Below are 26,646 nucleotides of genomic sequence, written 5' to 3'. Positions count from 1 at the left end.
TCTTGATTGTTCAAAAAGTACTAAAATGCAAATAGAATGCCATTATACTTTTGCCAGACAAGATAGCCTGTTTCATTACAAGGTGAAAAGAGACACCTAAATCTTTTGAAAAAATATTCAATTTTTTTAAAGTTCTTATTTTACATTAAAAAAGAATGTTATCTGAGAATACATATAAAAACATTTAAAGGTTCCTTAATACTGCAATTCAATTCTTTAAAAACCTATTTTATAACCCCAGATTGATTTTCATAATAGTTACAGTTTATGAAATAGGAAGCATGTCTACACTGACTATTTTCTTTCATTTTTTTACTCCATCAGGAAACTAAAACCCAGTGTGTACGAATTGCTACAAAAGGTAAGAAGTTTGCTTTTTTTTTCAAATTTCATTCGCCAGCTTTCTAAAATGAAAGAGCTTTGTTCCCTGCTTCAGGGCTAATTACATGTGGCACTTCTATTACAGAGTATTTGTAGTAGGACCCAGTTAAACTGCCAGCCAAGTCCTCTGACTCACTCGGGTGTCTTTAACACATAACGGGGTGCTAGTTTCCATCCAGTAATTGACTGGAAGAATCTTGTTATGAGAATAGGAAGGATTTAGAAATCCTTAGAAGGGCTTATTTCTGCCATTTAGTATCTGAAAGGTCTTGTGCTGCTGATCAACGTACTGGGAAAAGCTCAGCAATATCAATTCAAAATCGCAAGGCGCTTGTTTAAAAACCTCTGTTACTTTCTGTAGTAGACAATCAAAGGTAAGAAGAACCGCGCTAGTCAGTGCATATGAAAGAGCATAGGTACGGCGGATTCGTCTCCATCAGTAGTGCAGTTTCATTGAAGATGCTTTACTTTATTTTTTAACTTAATTTTTTAAATCTAACCAATGCAAAAAAATTAGATCTGTGATGGCTAATAGCCAGGGCAGTTCCTGCTGACATTTCATATATAGCTTTGTTGCCTAGTTTCTTTAGGAGAAAACATTTTCATCTTTGAACGAGTATTTAGAGTTCAGAGTGGGAGAAAATCTCCAGCGCTCACTATGTTTATAATCCTTCAGTTAAGATTTACGAGATTGTGCCAGCAAGGGAGAGAGAGGGGTTGGTGCACTTGAACAAGACAAACAAGAGAAAGCTGTTTGCATGTAGTCATGGGGCTCTGCGGAGAGTTGGCGCTCTGGGTGGTTTTCTGCCAGAATTCGTATTAGCCCCACATTCATGAGCAGGAGCTGATTCATTTGGGGACAAAATGAATGGCCAGATTCTGTTTGTTCTGGCTTCACTCCTTTCATCATTTTTCTCATCTAATCGTCAATCTGCTCAATTAAGCGTTGGTGTTTTACCCTTGTTTGTGAAGGCAATAAAGACTTTTTCATGACTCGTGAGAAGTAATAAAAAGCTTCACAAAAGAGGGAAGAAAACTACTTTTCAATTCAAATGCGAAGATTCTTCATGATTTTTTAAAAAGTAATCCTTAATTAAGGGAAAGAGAAAATATACACAGATGTATATAATGTATAAGCATTTGTTTTATTTTAAAATCAACTTACTGATCAAGAGTTAGGGTTGAAATTTTTAGAAGATAATGGCAGAAAGCATTTAGGTATATACCATTTGTGTGTTTTTCCAGATTTAAAATAAAGCCAGAAATGTAAAATAGTCTTGCATCAGCCTCCAAAAGTTTTTTTAGATATGGTCCTGCTGTATTTCTGTCACTGAGAAAAGGTAGCTACTAAATGATTCTACATTTACACAAGCTATTTGTCATTTTGTCCCTGTCAATACAAATAAAATTGTGATAAAAAATATCATATGAGATTTAGACTGTAGGAGAGGTAAGATTATGGAAATCAGATTTACCATGTGGCACACAGTATTTGTCAAAAACTCAGAGTTAGAAAGAAATAGTCCATTTGTGGTAGTTTCTCCTTTGTTTAATAATTTATTCCTGCTCTACTTCTGGATCTCATGTTGACAGTGTGGTTTAATGAGTAAGAGAAGTGTACTCTGGCCCTGGACTGTCTGGGTTCATATCCTGATTTTGCCCCTTACTATCCTTTAGCATTTGCAACATATAAATAATGGAGTATTTGATCCTCACTATTATTGTGAGGATTAAAATACTTTATATATAATTATAATCATTTTGTACCTTACTTCAGAGGACATAATTTGTGTTATGTAGTTATGAAAGGAATACGTATGAAAACAAAACTAAATTTTTAGGGCTGATATTACCTGGGGGTAAAGTAAATTTTTAATGCTTCAATCCATATCTAATATAATTCCTTCTCTGACCAGTTAGCTTTTTTCCACTGTGAAAAACCACACTTATTAGGGCAAAATCAACTTACCGCCTAACTACATTTGTAACTAACACCATAGAAATATGGTCATCTTTTGGTATAAAATTTTTCAATATGAAAATAAAAGGATTTCCAACAGGGTATTTTTAAGACTCACTTAAGACAAAATGGCATTACCATATTGACTGGAAAGAGAAATGAAGGAACCTTTTGGGCAAGGAATGGTTAAGTATTATACAGAAGTAAACATACATAAAATTTCATTAAGCTATATTTAAAATGTGTTTACTGCATTGATTTAGGGTGCTGAAACATTTTTGTGGGATGTGAAACTATTTAAAATACAAAAACAATTAGCATGATCATTTTTTAAAAATTTTGACACCTGAGACTTATTCTACAAACTTTCCAATGTAATAAATTGTTTCTTGCCTTCTTGGAACTCATACCTGGTGATGCTAAGACATGAGAGGATACAGACATTGGCCTGACTGTTAAAAAACATATAAAGCAAATAATCAACCTCATAATGTCTAAATAAATAGTGACATGAATATGTACTATAGGACAAGAGAAGGGGTATTTTGGGAGTTTCGTTCATTTTGGTTGAGACCAAAGATTATGCTCTCTGATTCACATTTAGGTAAGAAGTCATTGAGAAGATGCACACCCAAATGGAGTGGAAGGGTTTATCTAAATTATACTGGATGTCATGAAAATCATTCCCTTTATAAAATAGCATATCCCAAACCAGAATTGTAATAAACATATGAAAAGGAACTTAGTCACCAATATGTCTGGGAAGCAAAATGGAGAATAAATATCAGGAAAGGTTTCTGTGGTACATTAAGAAACAGGATCATCACTGGAAAGTCACTTGTATAGTGTGGTGGAAGCACTGTGCCGCTTGAATGCTTTAGGCTGCTGGTACTGGTACACTATCTTTTTACATCTGATTTATAACTGCTCATAATCGGTATACACACACACACAATTCTTCATAAATAAGCAGCTAAGAGCCTTGTAAGAGAATGTGTACTGCACTAGCTTTCTTTTCTTCTGGAGGAAATTATTTCAATGAGTGATAGTTTTATGTTTAGATTTAAACATACTGATTCTTGCAAATATTATGTTATAATAAAATTTATTTCAAGGACTTTTCAAAAGTATTCTATAGAAATATACTTTATCAATAATAAGCTAATGAGAGATGCATTTCAATTAAAGTTTGATTTTATCTTGTTCAATAATATTTAGTATACTATCTCATTTAAAATGTTCTCAGTCACTTATGAAACCATGTACTACTCTTTTACATAAAATTATTCTTAACATAAAGCAAGCATTGATAAGAAATCAAGATATTGAATAAATCCCTAGAATAAGACTAAAAAATAAAACCAATACTACAACAACTTGACAAGACTGCAGTCTGCTTAAATAAGCAACTTATTTTATTATGAAACTATTTTGGTTGTGTCCAGTTTCCCCCTCATGAATTTCTGGATTTTTGGAAGAAAACCAGTTACTTAAAATTTAATTTCAAAAGAGGTTTCTATGTTGTTCAACTATATTTTTTAAAAAGATATCTGACATGAGCATTGTTAAAAGCCATGAAATTTGATAGAACAGAAAAATGTGTAATATATGCAAATTTATTTCAACATAGTATTTGGGGGGGGAGCTGAGTTAATGAAATAGGGCTTATTCTATATTATGACAGACACTTAAGTTCCTGAGTGAAGACTGGGTTTTATTCCAAAACTCCATTTGTAAATAACCGTTCTCCGACTCCTCTAATTTTATTTGGACTGAGAGCAGGGAATACAAAGAACAAAGCCTTTGGTTTTATGGAACTTAAATTCCACTAGAGGGAAACAGACCAGAAACAAATAAATACGTTAGAGTCAGATGGATGGTAAACTTTTTGGAGAGAAATAAAACAGTAAGGGGGCGGGGGTTGGGTAGGGAATGCTGGGGCATGTGTCTAGGGCATTACTATTTTATATATGATTATCAGACTCACTGGTCAGGTGAAGGAAATGAGGGAAAACCCATGTGACGAAGGGGCATTCAAGGCAGAGGGAACACTTGCAAAGACTTCAGGAGAACGTGTCCTTAGCTGCTAAGGAAATTGGGCTCAAACCGCAGGATGAATCAGGTTGGCCTTACTGATTCTCAGACTTTAGTTTGAGTCAGAATCAGATAAAGGCCTTGTTAAAACAGGTAATTTGATCTCAACTTCAGAGTTTCTACATCAGTTGGCCCAGGGAGGGGCCCAAGAATGTGCATTTCTAACAAGTTTGCTGCTGCTGCTGCCCGTGCCGCTGAGGGAACCACACTTTGGGAGCCGCTGATCTAAACAGCTGCCGTGCGCCGATGCCAATGACTGGTTTAGGGTTGTGTCTGTAACCCAGTTTTGGTCACAGAGATCTAAGACTATCTCTTCTGTCCAGACTTCTAAGAAATATATATTTTTTCCTTTCTAATTTATAAAAGGAGAGATGGCAAGCATAATCCCCAAACCGTCCTTATCATGGGCATTATTTTCTGAGGGTTTGATATTTAGAAGTTCAGGGCCAAACTGGCTCAAAAGAGGAGAAAACGCAAAGAAAACAATAAGCTGAGCTACCCGTTGCTGGAACTTCTTAACTTCACACACGTATGTTTGATAAAATAAACGTCCTTATTGTGGAAACCGCTACGGGTGGGTAATGTATTACCTGCAGCAAATGGTGTCTGAACTGACATTAGATGTTTTTTCCCCTTAGGGATAAAAATATCACAGAACAATTACAAGAAAGCACTTAAGTCCCTATAACGTAATCATTACTAATGATATTTTAAAAATAAGCAATCCCCTGGTAGATACCGGTCTGGAGCACCAGGAACACATTTGCTGCCTTGGCTTAGGTGCTTGGGTGGAATTTATCGTCACCCAGCTCCAGGAGAGCTGGAAAGGAGGAACCCAGGCAGTTCCCCTAGAAGCCATGGGAAGGGGGAAATCCAAACCTAAGGCATGCATATCTGTCTTCATCCATTCATTTCATACCAGTTTGTTTATTCTTTTGGTAAACCCAAAGTTGATGTGTGACTTGTGAAAGATATCTATAAGCTGGAGCTTATTTTATATATTCCCATCCCGGGAATGGTCTAAGTCCTACCATTATTAATTCAGAATATTACTTATGTTGAACAACAATGATATAGGTACCTTCTAATCCCTCAAAAATATCTTGACTTTATGCATTTTAAACATGCATTCCAGTATTAGAAAAATTCACTTGTCACAAAAGTATGGATAGATGTTCGTAGACAATTTCATCCAATCGTCGTCGGCAGCCGTCCGTCTCGAGAGACGATGGTGTAGCTTCTTAAGAGTCTATCTGCACTGCCGAGAATGGCTGTGCAGTCCGACTCGGGAGTGACACGGTATCTGTCTCCTCCCGTGTTGAATCGACATCTTGCGATGACGCTGGAGTGTCCTCTCCAGTGAAGCTGAAGCTACAGAGCCTGGGCAGGGTGATATGGAGGGTCTGCTGTTGCTCATGCAGCAGACCCCCCCTCTCTTCGCAGCTGAAGGATCCAAGGGAAAGACGGAGTCCATACAGCTTGGCTTCAGGTGCGCCGCAGGAGTTGCCGGTGTTGACTACAACGTCAAACCGCCTTAAGGACTCCGGCTCCGGATTTTCTGTCGGGGTTTACTCCCTTAGCCTTTCCCCTGAAGAGGTGTGCCGCAAGGCAGCGGAGGTTTTTTGGAGTCAGAGTTTTCCTTCTCTGATGTGCCCTGACTGGAAGATCGAACCAGCGACACTTAGCTCGCAGGCCGACGCTCAATCCACTGAGCCAAAGCAGCCAGGGGACAATTTCATCCAATATATATGATAAAACATACGAACACTGATAATATTTGATTTACTATGTTTATTCTTCCTTTCTTTGCTCTCTATTGCCTAATTGCTGGATAAAGAATAGTAATTTTTTAAGCATTTCTTTTTATAATCTTAATTTTGTCTCATGTTGCTTTTGTCAAATCTTCATTGTCCTTTCCTATGAGTGTACAGGTGGATAAAAGTGTCTTTTTGAGTGATCATTCAAAAGTAACAAATATGAGAAGAAAAAGAATACTTGGTCAAGAAGTTAGAGTAAACCATGGAAGCTCCATTTCATTGTACCATGTGTGTAGAAGCTATTTGGCTGAATTCATTTTTATTGTATTTACCACAGATGAACTTGAACTTGAGTACAACTTAATAATCAGCTCTTAAATTGCACTCTTGTCTTTGACCCCTTTCAGAACTTAAAACTGCAGTGGAGGATGGTTTGAAAAAAGGGTTGAAGTCTAAAAGAATAAATATTTAATTGGGTTGCAGAGTCTAAAATTCTAACCTTAGTTTCTTAAACTACACTAATATGCTTTATATTTTGCTAGCAACATGTTGAAGGAAATGGTAAAACATACAGAAATTTTCAGATCTCATATATCATTTTTTAAGCTGATAGAAATTAGGGTCAACTGTAATAGTTGATGCTGGCTATTAAAAAATTCTTGCCATGGTCGTGGCTTTTTTTGGTTCCTAGGATGAAATTAGCTTTGAGGAAGCTGCCAGCTCTGAAGAAATTAAATCAGTGAGAATGATTTTGTGTTTTCTCTCCAAATCCTAAATACTCTTATTTGTACTTATACTCCTTTCTTCTGCAAAGTAACTAGTCTGTGCCCTAGTTCTTAAAAAATTAAAAATTAATCTGATTTGGGGTTTCTTTTTGAACTGAGGAAAATGAAAGCATGTCAAAATGAAACCAAGCGAGGAACAGGTACAATTTTAATAAAGCTTAAATCAGAACTAACCTCTATTAAGCACCGATGTTTGCTGGTGCTCTGTCAAAGAGCTTATCATTATAAATTTATTTCTTAATATAGAGAAAGTATTTTCTCTGTTATACTAAAAAATAACAGCTAGTCTATTTTAATTTCTTTGCAAAACTAAAATATCCCTTTACTTTTGTGAAACTCAAGTAGATTAAAAACATAATATTTCTACATTGAATTGAAAAGCTAATGACTATACAAATTGTTTATTGTTCAAACATTTCTTAGGCTGAAGAACTGTCTGGATGGACTATAAGGTTTATAAGGGTAGGGGTGACAATCTGCTTTTATTTTTTGTTCATGTCTGATTTTTAATATAAATGCAGTCAATCTCTTTGGAATGAAAGAATATTGTTGTCCAGAATTGTTCTCCTTTTAAAAAATTGAATATATATATAAGTTGTCTTTTTTTACCACTCTTTATTTTAATGACATAATTTAGAAGTAATTTGAAGTGATTGTTTTCTTTTTAATCTTTACAGAAAGTAAAAAAATGAAAAAGTTTACCTCTTAGTATTCCAATTAGCTTTTGCTTATGTTCTATTTAAATTGTGCTGTACTCTTAGAACTAAAAAAACATGTAGAAAGGCTTTGCATGAGTTACTCATTTTATTATTTCTTATATTAATTTCCACCTTTTCTCTTTATGAGTAGTATAGCTGTAAACAGTAGATACGATTTTACCCTCCCCCTTATTGAGTACAGGGAAAGTGTGTGTGGGTTATTTGTCACCAAGTCAGATGACTCCTGGAGACTTGAATGAGATATGTGCACAATGTCCTGTCCTCATCAGCCCTTCTGAGAGATTATTTACATTTCTATAAATAGAGCAAATGACATAGAAACTCTTTACTTTGAGAAACTTATTGAGCAACTCATGATACATATAAAGGCCTGAGAAAATTAAAGACTAAAAAAAAGATAGTGAAAGTTTTATATGTGACATCAGTGTGTATACTACATAAGTATTCTACTAATGTATGCAGAGTTTTCAAAATTGGCAAAGCTACTGATGGAAAATTTCAAGTGATGAATTCTAATCTCTGTGTAAAGAAGCCAATTGAATTTTATTTACTAACTATGCTTGTTTATTTATTTATCAATGACATATTACAAAGATAGTACCAGTTCACTTTGCAGACATTTTAGAGATTGAGCATTTACATTTATAATAAACTGTTTTTCAAATTGAGAAAAATGCTTACATACACAAACCTGCTGCATTCAGAATATTAAGAAATGCCTTCTCGAAGAGTTTCCATTAAGTATATTTCTGAAAAGATATAAAAATAAAACTTCTACCTCTGTTTTTAAGTATACCAGTAAGTTTTCAAGTTAATTGCTAAATTGATAGTGTTGCTTGAAATGACATGTATTGATAATGTGCAAACTATTAAAATAAATAGGTTCATAAAACTTCTATCTACTACTCATAACCCCTGATTTCCAGTTTACCACCAAAGAGCTCTTTTGTTTTCAACAGTTGGCTTTATAATAAGTAATGGAAATTGTATTGGTAATAAGTAAATTTAATCTTGTAAATTTATAGTAATAAAATACTTATATTTTATTCAGTATTTCTTTAGCTAAATGATTATATGCTAAAATTTTAGTAACCTTGCTTTAAGTCATACCCTCATTTTATAGATGAGAAAACAGATGTTCATTGATAATTTGACTTTCCCAAAATAGAATAGGCTATTGAAAGTATAGAATCAAAAACCAATTCCTGTACTTTTTTCAATATACTACACTCATTCTACATTGCCTGTCTAGAATCACTAATTTAAATACTAATATATGCTCAGTTCTCATTTTCAGGTCAACAAAGACACTATGATTACCAGAAGTCCGCTATAATAATGATTTCTCTAGTGTGATTAAAGGCTAATCGTGAGATTTTTATTTGGTAGTTAGTGTATACTGATAACATCAAACTGAGGATGGCAGTTGTTTATCAGAGGGAATTTTATAATTTAAAGTTTCATTGAAATAATATCAATAGCAAAGCCTATATTATTGCTTTATTTCTAGGAAATTGCCTTCAGGGACAAATGAGAATAACTCCTCCACTCATAACATTTATGAGCAGGGGTCAGAAATAGCATGATTTACAGAGCAAAGATGGTAAACTCTTGGTGATAAGGTTATCTCTTCAAAATCACTTTTTTAAAACTCAGTCAGCACTGAGCCTATAATATTTCTAGGCAGTCATATTAAATAGATCTTGGTAGGCTTAACAATGCTTCCCTAACCTCACCCCCCCACCACGATGTCCACATTCTAATCTTCAGACCCTGAAGCTGTTACCTTACATGGCAAAAAATTCTTCAGATATTTTAAGGTTCTTGACATAGGGTAATTATCCTGGATGATGGACTCGGTAAGAGTTTATATAAGTGGCAGGTGAGAGGCCCAGGGTCAGAGAAAGGATGTGAGGACAGAGGAAGGATTGGGGTGATGATGTGCTTTGCAGAAAGAACGAGAACATGAGCCAGGGAATGCAGGGTGTCTCAGGAAGCAGAAGACAAATGATTTTTTCCCCTTGAGTCTCCAGAAGGAACACAAGCCTATGAACATTTTAATTTTAGTCCCATAAGATTCATTTAGGACTTCTGACCTCAAGAACTGTAAGAATAAATTTGCATTGATTTAACTCACTGATATGTGGTAATTTGTTACAGCGTAAAAAAGTAACTAATACAGGTTTTGGCACCTGGAAGTGGCGTCCAACTGTAACAAATACCTAAAAATATGGAAGCAACTTTCAAATTGCGCAGTGGAGAGATTCAGAGAATTGATGGCACATGAAGCGTGATATAAAAACCTAAATTGCCTTTAACAGTCTGTTAGTAGAAATATGAATTTTGGTGTCTCTGCTACGAAGGGTTCAGAAGAAAATGAAGAACACATTTTTAGAAAATGGAGGAAAGGGGATATTTGCTGTGACAATTTTCGCTGAGTTTCATCCTGCAGTTATATGGAAATCAAAATTTACAAATGATGAACTTAAATATTTAGGTGAAGAGATTTCCAAGCAGTGTTGAAGGTGCAGCCTTTTTAAAAACATACTCACAAATATATATATATATAGATATTCACATACATACATATATGTTATTTGTTGATATCATTATCTTTACATACTGGTAGTATAGATCCCTTACTTTAATCCTTTAGTTTTAAAGAAGGCAAATGCTAAATTAAAAAAAAAAAAAAAAGCACTTAAAGTACTTTTCTTCTTAGCAATTAAAAATAGGTCTTTGGAGCGAATCCATAAATCAAAAGATTACATTAGTTTTATTACAATATTACGATACCATGAGCTCTGCCTCTCATTTTCCTATGTTTATTTTATTCTAGGGATGAAATGTTAAAATCCAGTTTGACTTCCTTGAAACAAAATTTCAATGTTAATAGAGCATTAATTTATGATTGTTGTTCCATAATAGACAAAGTATTTTTTATCCACTATTCATTTAATGTCTGAAACTTTGCATTCTATTCAGTTTTTAATGAAATGTGGACTACTTTAAAGATTGTTTCTATGATTGAATAAATGGCATTAGAGTAGAAAGTTAATTGAATCTTCCTTGAATGAGCACTGATCACTATTGAAAGAAGATTGTAAATTATATACTTTTGAATTTGTTCAATATGTTGAAAACTTTTAGATTAGTATTCATTATTTAGATTAGAAAGTATCTTTGTGATCCATTTTCTGAAGTAAATTATGTATTTCCTATTACATTTATAAAAATTTTGGAAAAAATTCTAATTCATTTTAAAATAAAAATTTCTCAGAATTTAAAAAAATGAGATACAAAAAATACTACATACTTAAGCACATAGTTTTGTGTGTTTTTAATTTAAAGACAAAGTGAATGTTATCACCAAAACATCTAAATAATTTTAGATTTTTCATGTGCTGTTTTTGACACAGGGCTCAACCTAGCTTCAAAATTTGGAATCTTGTTGAATTCTTACATGTTTTACACTTTTAAGAGCTCCTGCTGAATTTACTGGTAAAGAAATTACAATTTTCACTTCATTGTTTAAGGAAGTACAGAAATTAACATTTGTAAATATGATACTGGAGGTGATAAACTGATCTCTGCCATGTTTTATATATCCCTGGGAATAACAGAACATTCACAGTTTTGAGAGTCAGTGATCCTAAAGTAAATATATAAATTTTCCTTTTAAAACAATGCTACTCATCCTGATATATGTTTGTATGTACAGGTGTGTCTTCCATATTGTAAATCCAGAAAGATGATGTTTTAATTGCTGGCTGCTGCTGTTATTTACAAATAACACCTGGCTTTGCATCTGTTCTTCTTAAAATGCCAATTTTACTTTTGAGGAAACCAATTCTTGGTCTGTTTGCTGCTGTTATTTCCCAGATGAAAATGTAACTGGGCTATGATTTTGAGGTAGGGTTTCACTGTTTAGTAAGATTTTCTTCTGCTTACCCTGATAATCTTCACCTTAGATCTGACTTCTTAAAAAGCTGCTTTGTATTGGCCAGTTATTATTTTTCTGACAAGTTTCGCTATTAGGAGAGATCGTCGTAGTAAATGTGGTTTATTGTTGGTAGTCTGTGTACACAAGGCTACATCAAATAAGAACATTTTTGTAAAAAGACAAGAAAGAAAGAAAAAGGTCTAATAAAAGTGTGTAGCTAACACTTGTTATTTGTTGGTTTATTGATGATAGCCATTATGACAGGTATGAGATAAAATCTCATAGTGGTTTTAATTTGCATTTCACTGATGATTAGTGACATTGAGCATCTTTTCATATGTCTATGGACCATCTGTATGTCCCCTTTGCAGATGTGTCTATTAGGTCCTTTGCCAAGTTTTTAATTGGATTGTTTGTTTTTTTGGTGTTGAATTTTATAAGTTGTTTATAAATTTTGGATATTAACGCCTTATCAGATGTTCTCCCATTCCATGGGTTGTCTTTTTATTTTGTTGATAGTTCCCTTGGCTATGTAAAAACTATTTAATTTGATGTAGTCCCATTTGTTTATTTCTTCTTTTGTTTCCCTTGCCTAGTAAGGAGGTATGTCAGATAAAATATTACTATGAGCAATGTCCAAGATTTTACTGCCTATATTTTCTCCCAGGATTTTTATGGCTTCAACTCTACCATTTACGTCTCTAATTCATTTTGAGTTAAAAAAAACAAACAAAACTGTCAAGACAGTACTCAGAAAAAGTTATACAAATGACTCTTCATTATATGAAAAAATATTCAACCTTACTCATAGTAAGAGGAATATAAATTAAAATGAGATACAAAGGACTAGTGGACGTGGACTACAGTGTGATGATTGTGGAGGTGAGGGGAGTATAAGGGGATAAATGATAATGGGGACAATACAAAAGAAAAAAAAAAGCTATTGCAATTGCCAAAAAAAATTTTTTTTTTAAAGAGTATGTAGCTAAGACATCACCTCTTGTAATTTGGGCTTTTCTTAAGGCTTTCCTACCACATCACTTCTCAGAACCACATTGTTGGTGTCTGATTTTTTTTTTTTTAACATATAAATCATCTCTTGAATATATTATTGCCTTGCTTAATTTCCCTACATCTAACTATTCCACCAGCTGCTAAACATTGGGAGGTTGGTGATTCACTCAGAATGTATTCATTGCCTGCTTACTCTGTGTCAGGCACTACGCCAGATACTGAGCTCCAAGGAAGACAGCTGTGGAATGGAGGAAATGACACCTGTATGCAGTTACCATGCAGAGCAGGTTTGGGGTAAAAATAGTCATTGGCCTAATTCCAGACAAGATGGCAGCACAGATAAACATGGCTTGCCTCCTCACACAACCACATAAAAATTACAACTAAGTTATAGAACCACCATCACTCAGAACCAGCAGAAATTGATTTGAATGGAAGTCTGACAACTATGGAATTAAAAGCCACATGCATCCAGAGTGGTAGGAGGGGCCGAGACAAAACAGGCTGGTCTGCATCAACGTGATAAAAATTGGGGAGGGACATCTTAGGAGGGAGGAGTCACAGCCCCACACTAGGCCCCACAGCCCAGGGTTTAAGTACCAGGAAGAAAAGTTCCCATAACTTCTGGCTGCATGAACCAGAAGGGATTGAGTCAGTGGAAGAAATTCTGGAGTCCCAAGCAGTCCCTCTTAAAGAACCCACACACGGAGTTACTCAGACTCACTCCCTTTGAGCTCCAGCACTGGGGTAGCGGCTTGAAAGGCCCCAGTGGTGGCATACAGAGAGAAACTTAAGTGTCTGGCATCAAGGCGAGAGCTTTCTTCCAGACAGAAAGGTGGCCAGAGACAGAGCTGGCAGGCAAATGCCATATCTGCAACTCCATCAACCTGACCTAACACTCTTTGCCCTGCCCTTGGAAATCCCAGTCCCACCCGATTTACAGCTGTTAACAACAGTTTTTCCATATGAATGCCTGGTTTTGACTCCTGCTTCACAAATTCCTAAATCCTTTCAAACAAGCAACAGCTGGCCTCAGTGAGGCCCCAGCCACATACCTCTTGCTAAGTGGCCCCAGGCCTGGCACTAGAATTAGCCAGCCTAGATTCACAGCTTGGCTTCACCTGGAAATCTCCAAGCCCAGCACAAGTAGCAGCCATCTCAGATTGCTTTATAGCTCAGGAAGGAGGGCAAAACAAAGGTGGGGATTGATCATGTTCTGCACCACCCAGGAAACCTCAGAGCCTGTGCACCCAGTGGACAGCTACAGACCACGTGGGAGCACCCCCCCCCTCCAAACACACAGCTGATCCTCCTCAGAGGGCAGAGGGTGAGGGTCTGTGGTCACAGCCAATCCCTGCAACTGACTAACCTGGGTAAATCCCTCCCATTGACCTGCCAACACCAACCAAGGCTCAACCACAAGAGGAGGTTATATTTAGCCCATAAGAAGGATGCACCTCAAGTTTGTTTCTAGGCTTTCCCTAAGAGGCAGCCTTCAATAAGTTTGCTCTGGAATATGTAGTGGTTCTTTCACATTTCATGAGTTGCAAGCGATTCTAAATCATCTTAGCTTATTATATATATGCTTTTATTAATCACTGAAATTCTCTGATTTCAGAATTCTTTAGACTTTCTCATATTGAATAGGGCAGCATTCCCAGATGTTGTGAAAACTGTAGTCTTTATTCATTAAAAACAAAATGTGTCAAAAAATAATCGAAGTAGAAGAAAGCCTGAGTAGCCATAGGAGTAAGTTGGAATTCATTAGGTAAGCCAGTTGGCGGAAGCAAATGTAGAGACTGATTTTAAATTCACTGCTAAGAGAACCTTTTTTTAAAAATCCAGTTTAAAGAAGCTCTGAAAAATTCACATAATGCTTTGCAGAATGACAAGATGAAATGTCACAATCATAGAAAAATACATAAAGTAGACTAGTATTTCAAATTTCTCCTGAAAACAAAATAAAAACAAGTTAATGTCTTTTAAGATATATAACCAAGTTGAAAAAAAATAGAAAAATATGTACAACACCAATTAACTTCAGTTTGACTTCTCTTTACCAGATGTTTTGATAGAAGTCTTTTTCATGTTCAATATAATGTCTGAAACATGGTTGTGAAACATCTAAATTATATATTCTGTTTATTAATAAAGAACAAATGGGTCTGGGAATCAGTGTTAAAACCACATGAAAAAATTGTAAATATTTATTTACTTACATATTTAATTTTTAGAACAAGGGGAAGAAAGGAGAAGAAACACTGATGGGGTGGGAAATATTGATCTGTTGCCTCTTGTACAGGGACCAAACTCACAATCCAGACATGTGCCGTGACCAGGAACAGAAGGGGCGATTATGCTTTGTGGGACAACACCCAACCAACTGAGCCACACTGGTCAGGGCCACGTGGAAAATTTTTGTGAAGCAAAGATTTCGGTTTCTGTCAATATAATAATTGCTTTAAAAAGCTTAAAGAAAAAAGTTATATTTCCCCATGATATGTCCAGTCATCTAAAGTAATATATAGCAGAGAAAATAGAATTTTTCATATTTCTAAACTATGGATCACTTCTTTCTTGGTTTCAGAGGAATTCAGTTTTAGAATTTGCCAAATAACTAGTAATGTGCTTATCTCCCTAAACTATGATCATTATCGCAATATATTTACTTACCAAAATAATACCAGAATGATTTTGGCAGGTATTTTAAACATGACTGCCTTCTCTCCATTTTTATTTATCTAAATAAACGCTTTATTGAAATAAATACGTAGTAAAATCATAATTATGCTAGACTTCGTTCCCGAAAGTATTAGTGTCATAGGGGTAATGAAATCTAAACGTGATTTTTCTAAATATAATATTAGTTTAAGAGACACATTTTTTTAACCTTGTTAGGCAAATGTCCAGGAGGTTCGAAGGACTCCAGGGCCCCAGTCGGGGAACTCGCTCAGGGGACTGACCTGCCCTATATTTGCATCATGCTTTTAGTTGGATCTATTCACAGGAACAGTTGCTCATCGTGCAGGTATCAGGAAATGACCTAAATTAACTTTTTGCAGGAAGTAGGGGCACCCCAGGATAGAAGACTCCCGTTTCAAATTTGCCCCGAGATGTAAGCTAATTCAGCCTCTATCTGGAATGACTTCAATGACTTAGGATATGATGTCTCTTGCTTCTCCCAGAGAGGATCTGTCAGTGATAGAGACCTAGGTCTAGTGTTCAGATATACAGGACTGCTTACTGTGAGAAGGCAGAAAAATCTGATTAGTCCAAGATAGGGTGGGGCGGTGGTGGCACTGTGAACAAGATCCACTTCCAAACATATCCAGGCGAAAGTTAGGAAGAAGGCTGAAAGGAATCAGGTCATTTACTTTAAAAAAAATCAGAATGATTGGTAGTTCTTTTCAAGGAGCCTTTATAATTTTGTGATACATCTATATTTTGCTATTTTGTTAACTTTTATTCTCCATATTTATTTCAATATCTTTTTATTAAAGTACTTATGCAGGGTATTTAATATCAGAAATCTCAGGAGTACAGAGATAAAGAAGATACATTCACTGACCTTTAGGTACTCACATCCTAGTTACTGTGCTAGATTTTTTTTTCCTAATTTTCCATCGATGAAGGTTCCCTTCTCCTTTGTTTATGGTTAATAACTATTACTTTCCTTATACCTTTATTTGGTAATCATTTCTTACCTATCAAATTAGTGTTCTGTGTATAATTATATTGCTAGCAGCCCTCTTATAGTATGGTTATCTGAAAGATTAATTATTTGTATCCAAAAACCTCCCAGATCCAGCTGCTCCCAAAACATGACTGGCCACTACGGAATATAGATCTGGTAGAACTCGACGGTTTCGTTGAGCTCATCCTCCCACATCCCTTAGACTCCCTGTGCCTTGGTTATCTGAGGCTTCTTTGTTCATATACTGAGGCATGTTTATGGAACAGAGACCCCCCCAACCCTACTAGTTTCCAAATATAACAACTATTTTGTAAGACCTTCTTCACGCTCATGAAACACAATCTATTTATCATACCAGCATTCATAATTTTAAAAGTATTCAATAAAATTTCTAACATTAATATTTAAAAAGAGCTGAAGAAAATATTTCAAATAAGATGTAACTAATTTCCTAAATGATTAGACCCAGCACACCAGAAAACAAAAGGAATACTCTGATATTTGTCACTATATAGAGAATCATAGAATGCAGCAACTATTAATGCAGATTGCCCTGCCTGTCCTCTTAAATCTACATATTATAAATTCTTAACTCTAATCATTGAGAGACCAAAATGTTTCTACAGATTTTCTAGATGCCTCCAGAAGTCACTAGCTGCCAAACTGAGACATGCCACACTTGGGCAATGATATATTTGAGTCATTGTATCTTCAAGTGGCAGATAATAAAGTTGAAATCTGAGTCTCCTTTTATTGTATCATTACATTGTTGCCATCATGTGCCCAGATGATATTGGCAGAAACCATTCACTGAATGCAGCAGAAAATGAGATTCCCTGGATTTTCTTTAATTAGCACAAACAATATTAAATAATTAGTTTAAAAATCTTTGTGTCTATTTCATCTTCATCTTTCTCTTTGTTAATATTGTGTCTTTCTCACAAGGCCATGAAACAATAATACTTTAGATATTACTTCTTAAACAGAGTTTTTACTTTATACCAGTGTGATGTAAACATTTCATTAAATTAATTCACAAATATTTATTAAGGACTTAAATATTTTATATAGCTCCAGTTCATGTCTCAGTCAACAAGTCTTGCTCATCTATTTCTGATTTCCTAATCCTTTTTCTTAAAGTTGAAAGCAAAACAAAAATAGCATCTGATACAGCTACTTCATTATCCAAAGAGGAATTGTAAAGTGTAAAATATGAAACGTTAACAGTTTTAAATGTTGAAACTGTTAACATTTTTTAAATGTTAAAACTTTTTGATGGCTTATTTTTTAAATCTGTGAAGACTATAGTTTCAAAAAGTACAGAACCCTTGTTTGTTTTCTTTTGTATCAGTCTCTTCATCAACTCATTTACTTTACAGTACTCTGGATATTTATATAATGACTTTGTACGATGGCATGAATGACTGAATGTGTGAATGAGTAGAACTTGTTTGTTAAACATGCAAATATAAGAATCTCCAGAAGCAAATATATATTTTTGATGAAGATTTTAATGGTTCTTTTTCCTTTACCAAAGGGAAGCTTGTGCTGAACACTTTAATGATTGAAATGCCGTTGATTAAAAATTGATTATCAATTTGAGTTCATGTTATAGTTTTTCTGGCTTATATGTAGTTGGATTATTTCTGAAAACAGAAAGAAGTTGATTGGATGCCTTAGCAGCTTTTCTTTATAATGAGACACATTTAGACTTTAATTACTTTAACTGTGCTGCTAGATTTCTTTCTGTTGATTTTTAAAATTGCAGTGCTTTTTGTATAACAAACATAGTATGGATAACATAATTTTGAAGATGGTTTAGTAACCCTTTCTGCACAGTTGACCAGGGTACATCTTGTTCTGGAGGACTGGTCTGCATTCAAGGAGCTGGTCCTAAATATAAAGGAGTATTTTTTAAAATATAAGAATATATGTGGTAACTGAGGGGTTCAAATCTTCATTGTCATTCATACAACTCTAATCAGACGAAATATCATATACAAAATTATTCCTGCCTTATGAAATTGACCTTTAATAATTAATTTTACGTTGTAGTAGAAAATTGTTCACTAAGTATAAAACCACCATTTCATTTAACTTCTAAATCTGTGTCAGTAAAATAAAGCAAATTTATCTTCATGCAATAATAACAGACACATGCTGTTCTAAAATCCTCAGAAATCTGGCAAGGTATAAGTTGTAAAGATAGCTATGACCTCATAACATTTTAATATGGGCGTAAACTCTTTGGAAACAGGTTTGTCAACGGGGTTTTCATGCTCTAAATCTGAATTCAATAACTGCTACCTTGTACCACATTTACCCATTATATCTTAATATGTCCAGGCATTCCCCCACAGAGCCCACTTTCATATTAAGAGCACAGCTCTGGCATCTGTGCCAAGCCCTAAATGCTACCCTTATGTACCAAAATCAGTAGTGCTTTTCTGATCTACTTCCCAGGGAATATGAACAACTGGAAACAGTTAGAAAAACTAAAAAAACGTGTTGTTCATTCTTTTCCTACATTCTCCACTTCTACCTCCCCCTCCACTTCTCAGAAGTCCTAGAGTGTCTTCACCAACATTCCATCAGTTGTTGACACATTTAAAACTCAGCTCCTTTCTCTCTGGGGAGATCACAGAGATTACAAGTGGTTTACTGTACAACTTTGTTAATCTTTAAAAAAATATTTATCTTCCAAGAGAATAAAGATTTAGTGTCCGGTCCAGGCAGTGCTGTCCTGAGCATGCCTGTGCTCTTCACATGGTGACCCTCACTGCTGCTGATAGTCCTTCACTGAGCAGACCTGTGTCTTTGATGGATGCCATCAACTCCTTGCTTCATGAAATAGATTGAAACAAATTAAAAATGTAGAACCCGCAGACCTTTGAGCGCTTGGAAACCAGAATTATTGCATCTATTCATCATCCTCTTAAAGAGATGAATGTTTTGACCCTGATAGTTTAATTGACTGTTCGTATTTGATGGTTATTTGATTTTTTTTTTTTTAATCTCGTTATACTCAGCTTATGGACAAGACTTAATTACTGATACTTTGGTTGAAAATTTCTTGGATTATAATGAATTTAGAATTACTCTCCTAGAAGTCTGACCTGATGAAGCTCTTAGAGCTGTGGCCTTTACAAAACAGTGAATCTTTTGTTACTGATCTGAATTAGGTGACTAGCTAAGTTTGCGGGAGCCAGCATGACCTGTCACACCAGGTCAGAAGCCAGAAGAGGAAAACCACAGGGCACTCAATAACAGCACAGAGCCCGGAAGCACGGGGTAGGGAGGGGCAGGTCCCTGCCCCTCCCCCCCATTGACTTGAAAGGGAAGATGAAGTCTGGAGCCAGAGCTTAAATAAATGTCCTCTGGAGGTGAGGGGCAGCAGCCAGAGGGACTGCCCTAGTCCACCTTACACAGAAGCTGGAAATTAGGAACAGATCAGAAGTCAAAATCAGGCACAATTTTGAGATCAGAGCAGGCATAACAAACCAGAAACACTGAACTCTTTAAATAACGGCTGTCTTCCACAGGAAGTCCTTGTTCTTGTGACTGCTGCCAGACTGTCGTTAGCTCGAAACAAGTGCAACTAGGCAGCTGGTCACACCTGACAGGTCCTGACACTGGGTGGCAGTGCAGAAAAGCCAAGGCATGGGACTGAGTATGTTGGTTCAGATGGGCCACTAGATCAATGAAGTTTTTTCTTATAAGAAATGAGAACAGGGATTGATACATCTTTTTGGCTTTGTCATTTTAAATTTTAGTCTTTAAGGTATCTTAACTTAGTTTAAAATCTACAGATTAAAAGATAAAGAAAAAAACATTTTTTTAAAAGAAAAAGGCAAATTCAATTTGATTCAGAAACATTTGGGCGGTGAGTTATTCAGGATCAGGAGCATACATAATTTTTCAGAAATGGAATTGAGGTCTTGGTTACTTGGTATTCTCTAGTTATTTGTCACACATACCCAACAACCCCGCAAAAAAGGTAATTTTCATAGTCCATTCTGTTATAGAACATTCAGAAGTATAACAGACATTGCAATTACATCATCAATTTCTTAGACTGATTCAGGGAGTTCAACTTCACATCTCCCCTTCTTTTGAATCACCAGCTTTACTCTGTAGCGTTTATATAGCATTAACGTCACACAGCTTGTATTATTTTGTACATTTATTTTCTTCCCCAACAAGGTGCAAAGTTTCAAAGTACAGGAACTATATCTTTAGCTGTGGTGTGAACAAACATTACCAGGCTTAGACTCAGATGACCTAGGTTCTGCAGACCAGTTGTGTGGCCTTAGCCAAATGCCTGGCCAGTGTCTAAATTGCCTACAGTTGAAATCCCATGAAATGACTGGCTATCAAGGACGCTCGGAAAGAGAAAGTCAGAACATTCAAGTCTGCTTCAGCTACTACGTTCGCTCTCTCGTTGACTTTTATCTTGGGCTTCTAAATAGGACTTCTAAATATTTTTTTTTTAATTTCCCCCACTATGAAAAAAGTGCCTGACATCATGTTGTCTAATATGTCTTCCAAATTCGAAGACCTAGTAAGTGTCTAATAAATATTTGTCGGGGGAGAAGAAATGAAGGCCGTGACTCAATCGTGCAGTGTTCAGATGTCTACAACAATTGCCATGGGGAAAGTGTAGTATTGACTGTAGCCAATGACATTTCTGACTTTTGAGGAGAATTCTTTTTACATCAGCCTACAATTCTTCTTGAACTTGATTTCTGACTCAAGGAATAGGAAGCAAACCTCCATGCACATGCTTTGTGCAGGGAATGAGCTGCTTTGAAGAGAAGAGTCCAGCTGCTATCTGATCAGCCATGTAGGACTTATTCTGTGACATTTTTTTAAAAACATTTTTTCAGTTTCAGTCACACATCTGAAGGCTTTGATAAGCTTAAAATAATCCAAGGAAGCAATTTCAAGAGGCACAGCCAGAAACAGGAGCCAAGAAACATCGAGTCTCACGTGACACAGTCACCTAGTAGGAGAGGCAGGTTTGAAGCACCTTCTTCAGATAATGTCAGGATATACAGAGAGATATGAACAACTGCTGCTTGAGCTAGAAACACTGCTGGTTAAGTTAGAACTCCCTTAATGTGTGTCTTTCAAAATGTCTCTTTTCTTGCTGCCTTTTTTTTTTTTTTTTTTTGGCTATTATATGGTTTCACTTGAGGGCTGTGCTTTTGTGTCACTTGAGTCAGTTTTGGTGCTCTGCCCAGGTCCCTTTGACTGAGCTCATGGACTTGTTTCCTCCTTTCTGTGAGTGTTCTGCTAATGGCTCCCACCTCCCCTCTTCTCTTCAGAATCACTTTTAGCTGAGAAGCATTTTCTTAGCCCTGTGCCTTATGCTGCACCCACCTCCCAAACCTTCTAGATTATAGCCAATGGCTAACTGACTTGAGGGCACAAAAAATCTAGCCCCCTCATATCAAGGGAGGTCACCTTCGGGGCAATTTGTGCTCCAGAGCTCCCCAAAAGATCAGGCTGGAGGTAGATACCCGCTGAGACCACTCAGTTCCTTTCCTCGTCCTATTCTGTGTCCCTTCTTTTCTTCCCCCAAAAGCACGCCCTTAGTAAACCGCGTGCCTCTGCCTCCTGGTCTCAGGCTCTGCTTCCAGGGAACCTAACCTAAGGCACTGGTCTATATTTGAGAGCGTAAATGTTGTCATCTTTAATCTTTCGCCCTCGTTCTCCAGCACATCTGCAGCATGATGCTCACAAGTATTTTGTAGAGTGGTCAAAATAAGAAGATTTGACCTTCATTTGACCAAGTCCTCACGGTGGAATATGGATAATTGAAGTGATCCACAGTCCAGCACAATTCTTACCTAACTTGAAATCTGAATTCTTAGTTCCCTGAAGACTTAACAAATTGGCAGAATGGGGGAGTAGAAGCATTATGATGTCAAAGTGGAATCCATTTTAACATCTTATCCTGAAATTTGAAACTATCAAAGCATCATATCAACCAAAAAGTTTCTGACATAAAATTTTACAAGAATATGTAATGAATAAAATTTTGAATATATACATATAGTTAGTTGAATATACAGTGTTGAATAAGAATACTTAATTAATATAATTGTGTTGCACATTAAGAAAATAAAAATTGATATGATGTAGCTGATGTGCCAAAGGAGCTATGAATAGTGAGAGGGCCTGACAACAAATGAGGTAATCATTGTGATACAAGGTACCCAGACATAAAACAGAGTTCCATGCAAAACGACACTTGAGATCAGGTGGTGGAAAGGACCAGAGGCATAGGGAACAGAACAAGCAAAGGTATGTAGACATGAAAGTTAATGGAATGTTCAGGGAAGACTGTTGAGAAATTGGTGAGAAATTAGGCTAACAGAATATCTTAATGCAAGATTATGGAAGGGCTGTAAAATTTGGGATTAAACTTTACCTTGAGAGCAAGGGCCAGCTACTAACAGTGGTTTAGGGTTTCATTTGTATCATCTGCCTTAAAAATTGTTAAAACAGCAACATTTAAAGTACTTTGAAACAATATCTTAAAACAACTACTATAATTTTTTGCTTTTTTATTTCTCTTATCAAATGCTTACATCATATTTTCCATATTTGCAGCAATTGTAATTATTTAAGTTACTATTCTATCATGAGCTTTTCCCATATTATTATGTTTTCACTTTAAGTCTCTAAATGCTGTTATAAATAGTGTATTTACTTGAATTTACATTTTTATTTTCTTTAAAGTTTCGTAGGCCAGTAAACAGAGCAGCAGCAGGATCATAGTTTGGTTTTAGAATAGCTGCACATGAAAGCTGCAGGTGGGTCGAGGTGAGTCAGACACTTTGGTAAGGGAAGTGCTGCAAGGTGGAGTGGGGGAGAGGTGGGCAGACTAGGAAAGAGGTGATGTGCACCTCTGTGCCCTCATCCTTAATATAAAAGAAAATGCAAATAAATGCCTGCCTCATGAGCCTCTTAATTGAAATAATATATTTAAAGAAGTTGGCATTTATGAAGCTCTTAAGTGATCATTCATTCAACAGAGGAAGTTGTGAAAAAAATTTAAAGGTTACTTTGACTTGTAGGCATACAAGTTTCTGAAAGACCCTTTGAACTCTGAACGCAGGTGCTGTCCTATTCGCATTCGTATGCTAACACTACCTCCTGACTTACATTATTATTCAGTGTACATATTTTTTCAATGAATAAACTAATGAATAGCCAGGCAATGATTTCCTATTTACTAAATGGACACACAGTTTTGTCTAGTGGGAAGCATGCTTTTTAAAAAATAATTTTTTGCTATTCCAAGAAATGATGAGTAAGTGAATATACTTTAGTTATCACATGGTTAGGTATTTTCTTCTCTTGCTAGCAAAAAAGTGTGTTAGCTGTGTACATTAATGGGTCTAGACAAATGATTATTATAAATCATAAAGTAATTAATGAGGTCCATTAAGAATCCAAAAGTTCTCTGATCCATATGAAATGTCAAGTCTAGAAAAGAAGTGAATTGTCTTTTTCTTTTGTAGCACTAAACACAATTATAGTTCTTTGTGTAATATCTGTCTCCCCTCCTAGTCTTCAGGCTCTATGCATTTGGGGCTCGGGTCAGACTTGAATCTACCATCAGCAGCTATCATAACAGATGCTCAAAAATTATTTGTTAAATGAATTGACAAATACAGAGAGAATGAATGAAATGGGGCACTGGTTAGAGTGTCGGATCAGCCACAATTTCAGTGTGAGGATATGTCTACTTATTGCAATGGAAAAGAAAATGATACAAAATGAATAAGGGCCTTCTCTTCTACTACTGAATCCTTCCCTGTTCCATTTTAAAACTAGAAAAAAAGATTTTCCGAGACACACTGTACAAAAAGAATTGCCTTTATTTTTCAAAATTATGTAGTCCTGCCAAATTATATAATGTGATACATTAAATTTTTATTCCCTCATATTAAGTTGAAATTAATATTAACTGAATATTAAGCTATTGCTATGTGCTAAGCACTTTCAAGTTCTTTAAATATGTATTCGGTAATCTTCAAAACACACCCAGAGAACAGGATTTATCCCATTTTTAAATTGAGAAAACTGGGCCTCAAAAAAAGCAGAATAACTCACCTCAGATAACACAGTAATTTTTCCTGACTCAGATTTTTCCTGCTGCCTGTCTGACATGTAAAACAATGTTTTTTACAGATTATAAAATATCTTTGACCCTTTGGCTGTTATTACCAACAACAAAACAAACCTGCAAACATGCTGTAAGCTACTTAGAAGACAGATCTTATAAAATTCAGGCTGGACATATATGATTTGAATCAGAATACAAAAGCACATATATAGATGCAATTTTCATGGACCATATATACTTTTAGAGAACTGTTGATAATCTCCCACTGCTTTGTCAACTTCATCCCCTGAAAATGCCCCATGTCAATTTCTAGTGTCTATTTTCAAGTGGATTTTAGGCTTTAGGTATACCATGCTTAGTAACTTACCCAGTACATGAAATTATATATATATACTTTTTAAAAACTTAACAAAGAACTGAAGTCTTTTGTACAGTTTGAAAATGTCCAAATAAACATGTTTTTGCCCTCTAGTTCTTGGACTTAAAAATAACAATTGAAAATAACCTTTTGGGTAAATACTTCTCTTGTTTATGCAAACTTAGAATAGGACTAAACCAAGAGTTTTGCTTGGCTTCTTCCGTAATACCCTACTATAATGGGTTTTTCTTTCTTTTTCTTTTTTTCTTTCTTTCTTTTCTTTTCTTTAAAAATATTTTTTTTATACACAGTCCCTTAGTACATTTTGCTGTGTTACTCCTTGTTTAGAGTTTCTCAGAATTTGAATCTGGGCCTCTTCTCATTTTACACGTGTCCACTCTGCAAGATTTCACCATAGCTGCAATCGTGTTCTGTTTCAGGATGACTTGCAAACCTGTTTCTCAGATACTTTTTCTGAGTTACAGCCCTATAACTGCAGTCTCTAGTTCTCCTGGCCTGTCAGACTCAACTTCAGAATCTGATCTTCCTGCCCCCAAACTTTCCCTTATCTTAGTGTTCTTTACCTGAATTTATGTTATTGCCATTCACTGAGTAGCTCTTCTCTCTTCCTAACACCCCCTGTCCGACCAGTCATCAAGCACTCGTAATTGCACGGCCCAAACGTAACTTTGCCTGCTTTCCTGCAGCATTTCTAGAGCCACCTTTATTACTGCAGCTGGTCCTCCGACATCGGCTGTTGCCTTCTTCCTAGGGATTTTTCACATGACAACCAGAGGGAGCATATTAAAATGCAAGTCTGATTGTGCCACATGTTTAAAATACCACTGTGGTTTCCAAAGGATCCTAACGTAAAGTTTAAAATCTTTAGTTTGGTCTGCTGCATTATCTGGTTGTAACTTAGCTTGCCAGGATGGCCTTGGGGCACTTCTCACTACTTAGCCACACTAAGATGCCTTTAACTGGTTGTAAGAAGTCCTCCGAAGCTGTCTGCAATGCTTACCTCCAGTGCTACCTTCATTTTTAAATACTACTCAGTACTAGGATCTAGGCCCTCTTTCCTTACTTGGATTTTTGCTATAACATCTTACTGTGGCTGCACTCACGTTCTGTACCAGGATGGCTTGCAAACTTGCCTGTCTTATTTCAGGCCTCCCTTCAGAGTTACAGCCCGCTAACGGCAATATGCATTCATTCAGCATGTTGGTCTCACTGGAACACACCACTGAGGTCTCAGCATAATTATACTTTTCTTATTTCCCAAACTAGGTTAGAATATTCTCTTATGTGTTCTCATAGTACCCTATCCTTTATATCAGGAGATTTATCAAAATTAGTTATAAAATTTTGTATATTATCTTTTATCCCCTCTAAGCTAAAAGGTGTGTTCCTAGCATCCACCCAGGGCCTGTCATATAAAAAGCACTCAGTATTTGTTCAACAAATAAAGAATCTATACTTCTTGGCTTGGATAAAATAAACTTCTCTCTGATCTATATTTTGAAATATAATAATACAAAGAAGATGTACTAATTGAATATATACTTTAAATAGTTTTGCTTTTCCAAAGAAGTGGTATTATTTAAATGACTAAGACATATGCTATAACGTATTACTTTAATAGTTATTTCCCCTTTTGAAAGAATAATTTTTAATCTGGATAGATATTTCAGATAGCAATTTCAAGTATAAAGTTTACTCCCTCTTTAGGAATTCAGTCTTAAAAAATAAATATATGTTGTGTCTTATAACTATCTCTCTTTTTCTTTAACCAGAAATCAGA

General features: G+C 35.7%; 1 protein-coding gene across 2 annotated transcripts in view; it reads left to right on the top strand.

Annotated features, from left to right (window-relative positions):
• Positions 1-26,646, top strand: part of PTPRK (protein tyrosine phosphatase receptor type K) — a 495,428-nt gene that overhangs the window by 412,574 nt on the left and 56,208 nt on the right. For both annotated transcript variants that reach the window (XM_090279830.1, XM_090279829.1), the window contains exon 13: positions 325-361. In XM_090279830.1, coding sequence (XP_090135956.1) covers positions 325-361 — 37 coding nt within the window. The remainder of the gene's footprint in view (positions 1-324; positions 362-26,646) is intronic.

This window comes from Furipterus horrens, unplaced genomic scaffold (genome assembly GCF_987537825.1).
Source record: "Furipterus horrens unplaced genomic scaffold, mFurHor1.1.pri manual_scaffold_6, whole genome shotgun sequence".
NCBI classification, from domain to species: Eukaryota; Metazoa; Chordata; class Mammalia; order Chiroptera; family Furipteridae; genus Furipterus; species Furipterus horrens.
Note: the sequence above shows the minus strand (reverse complement) of the source record. Positions and strands in the feature narration are given on the sequence as shown.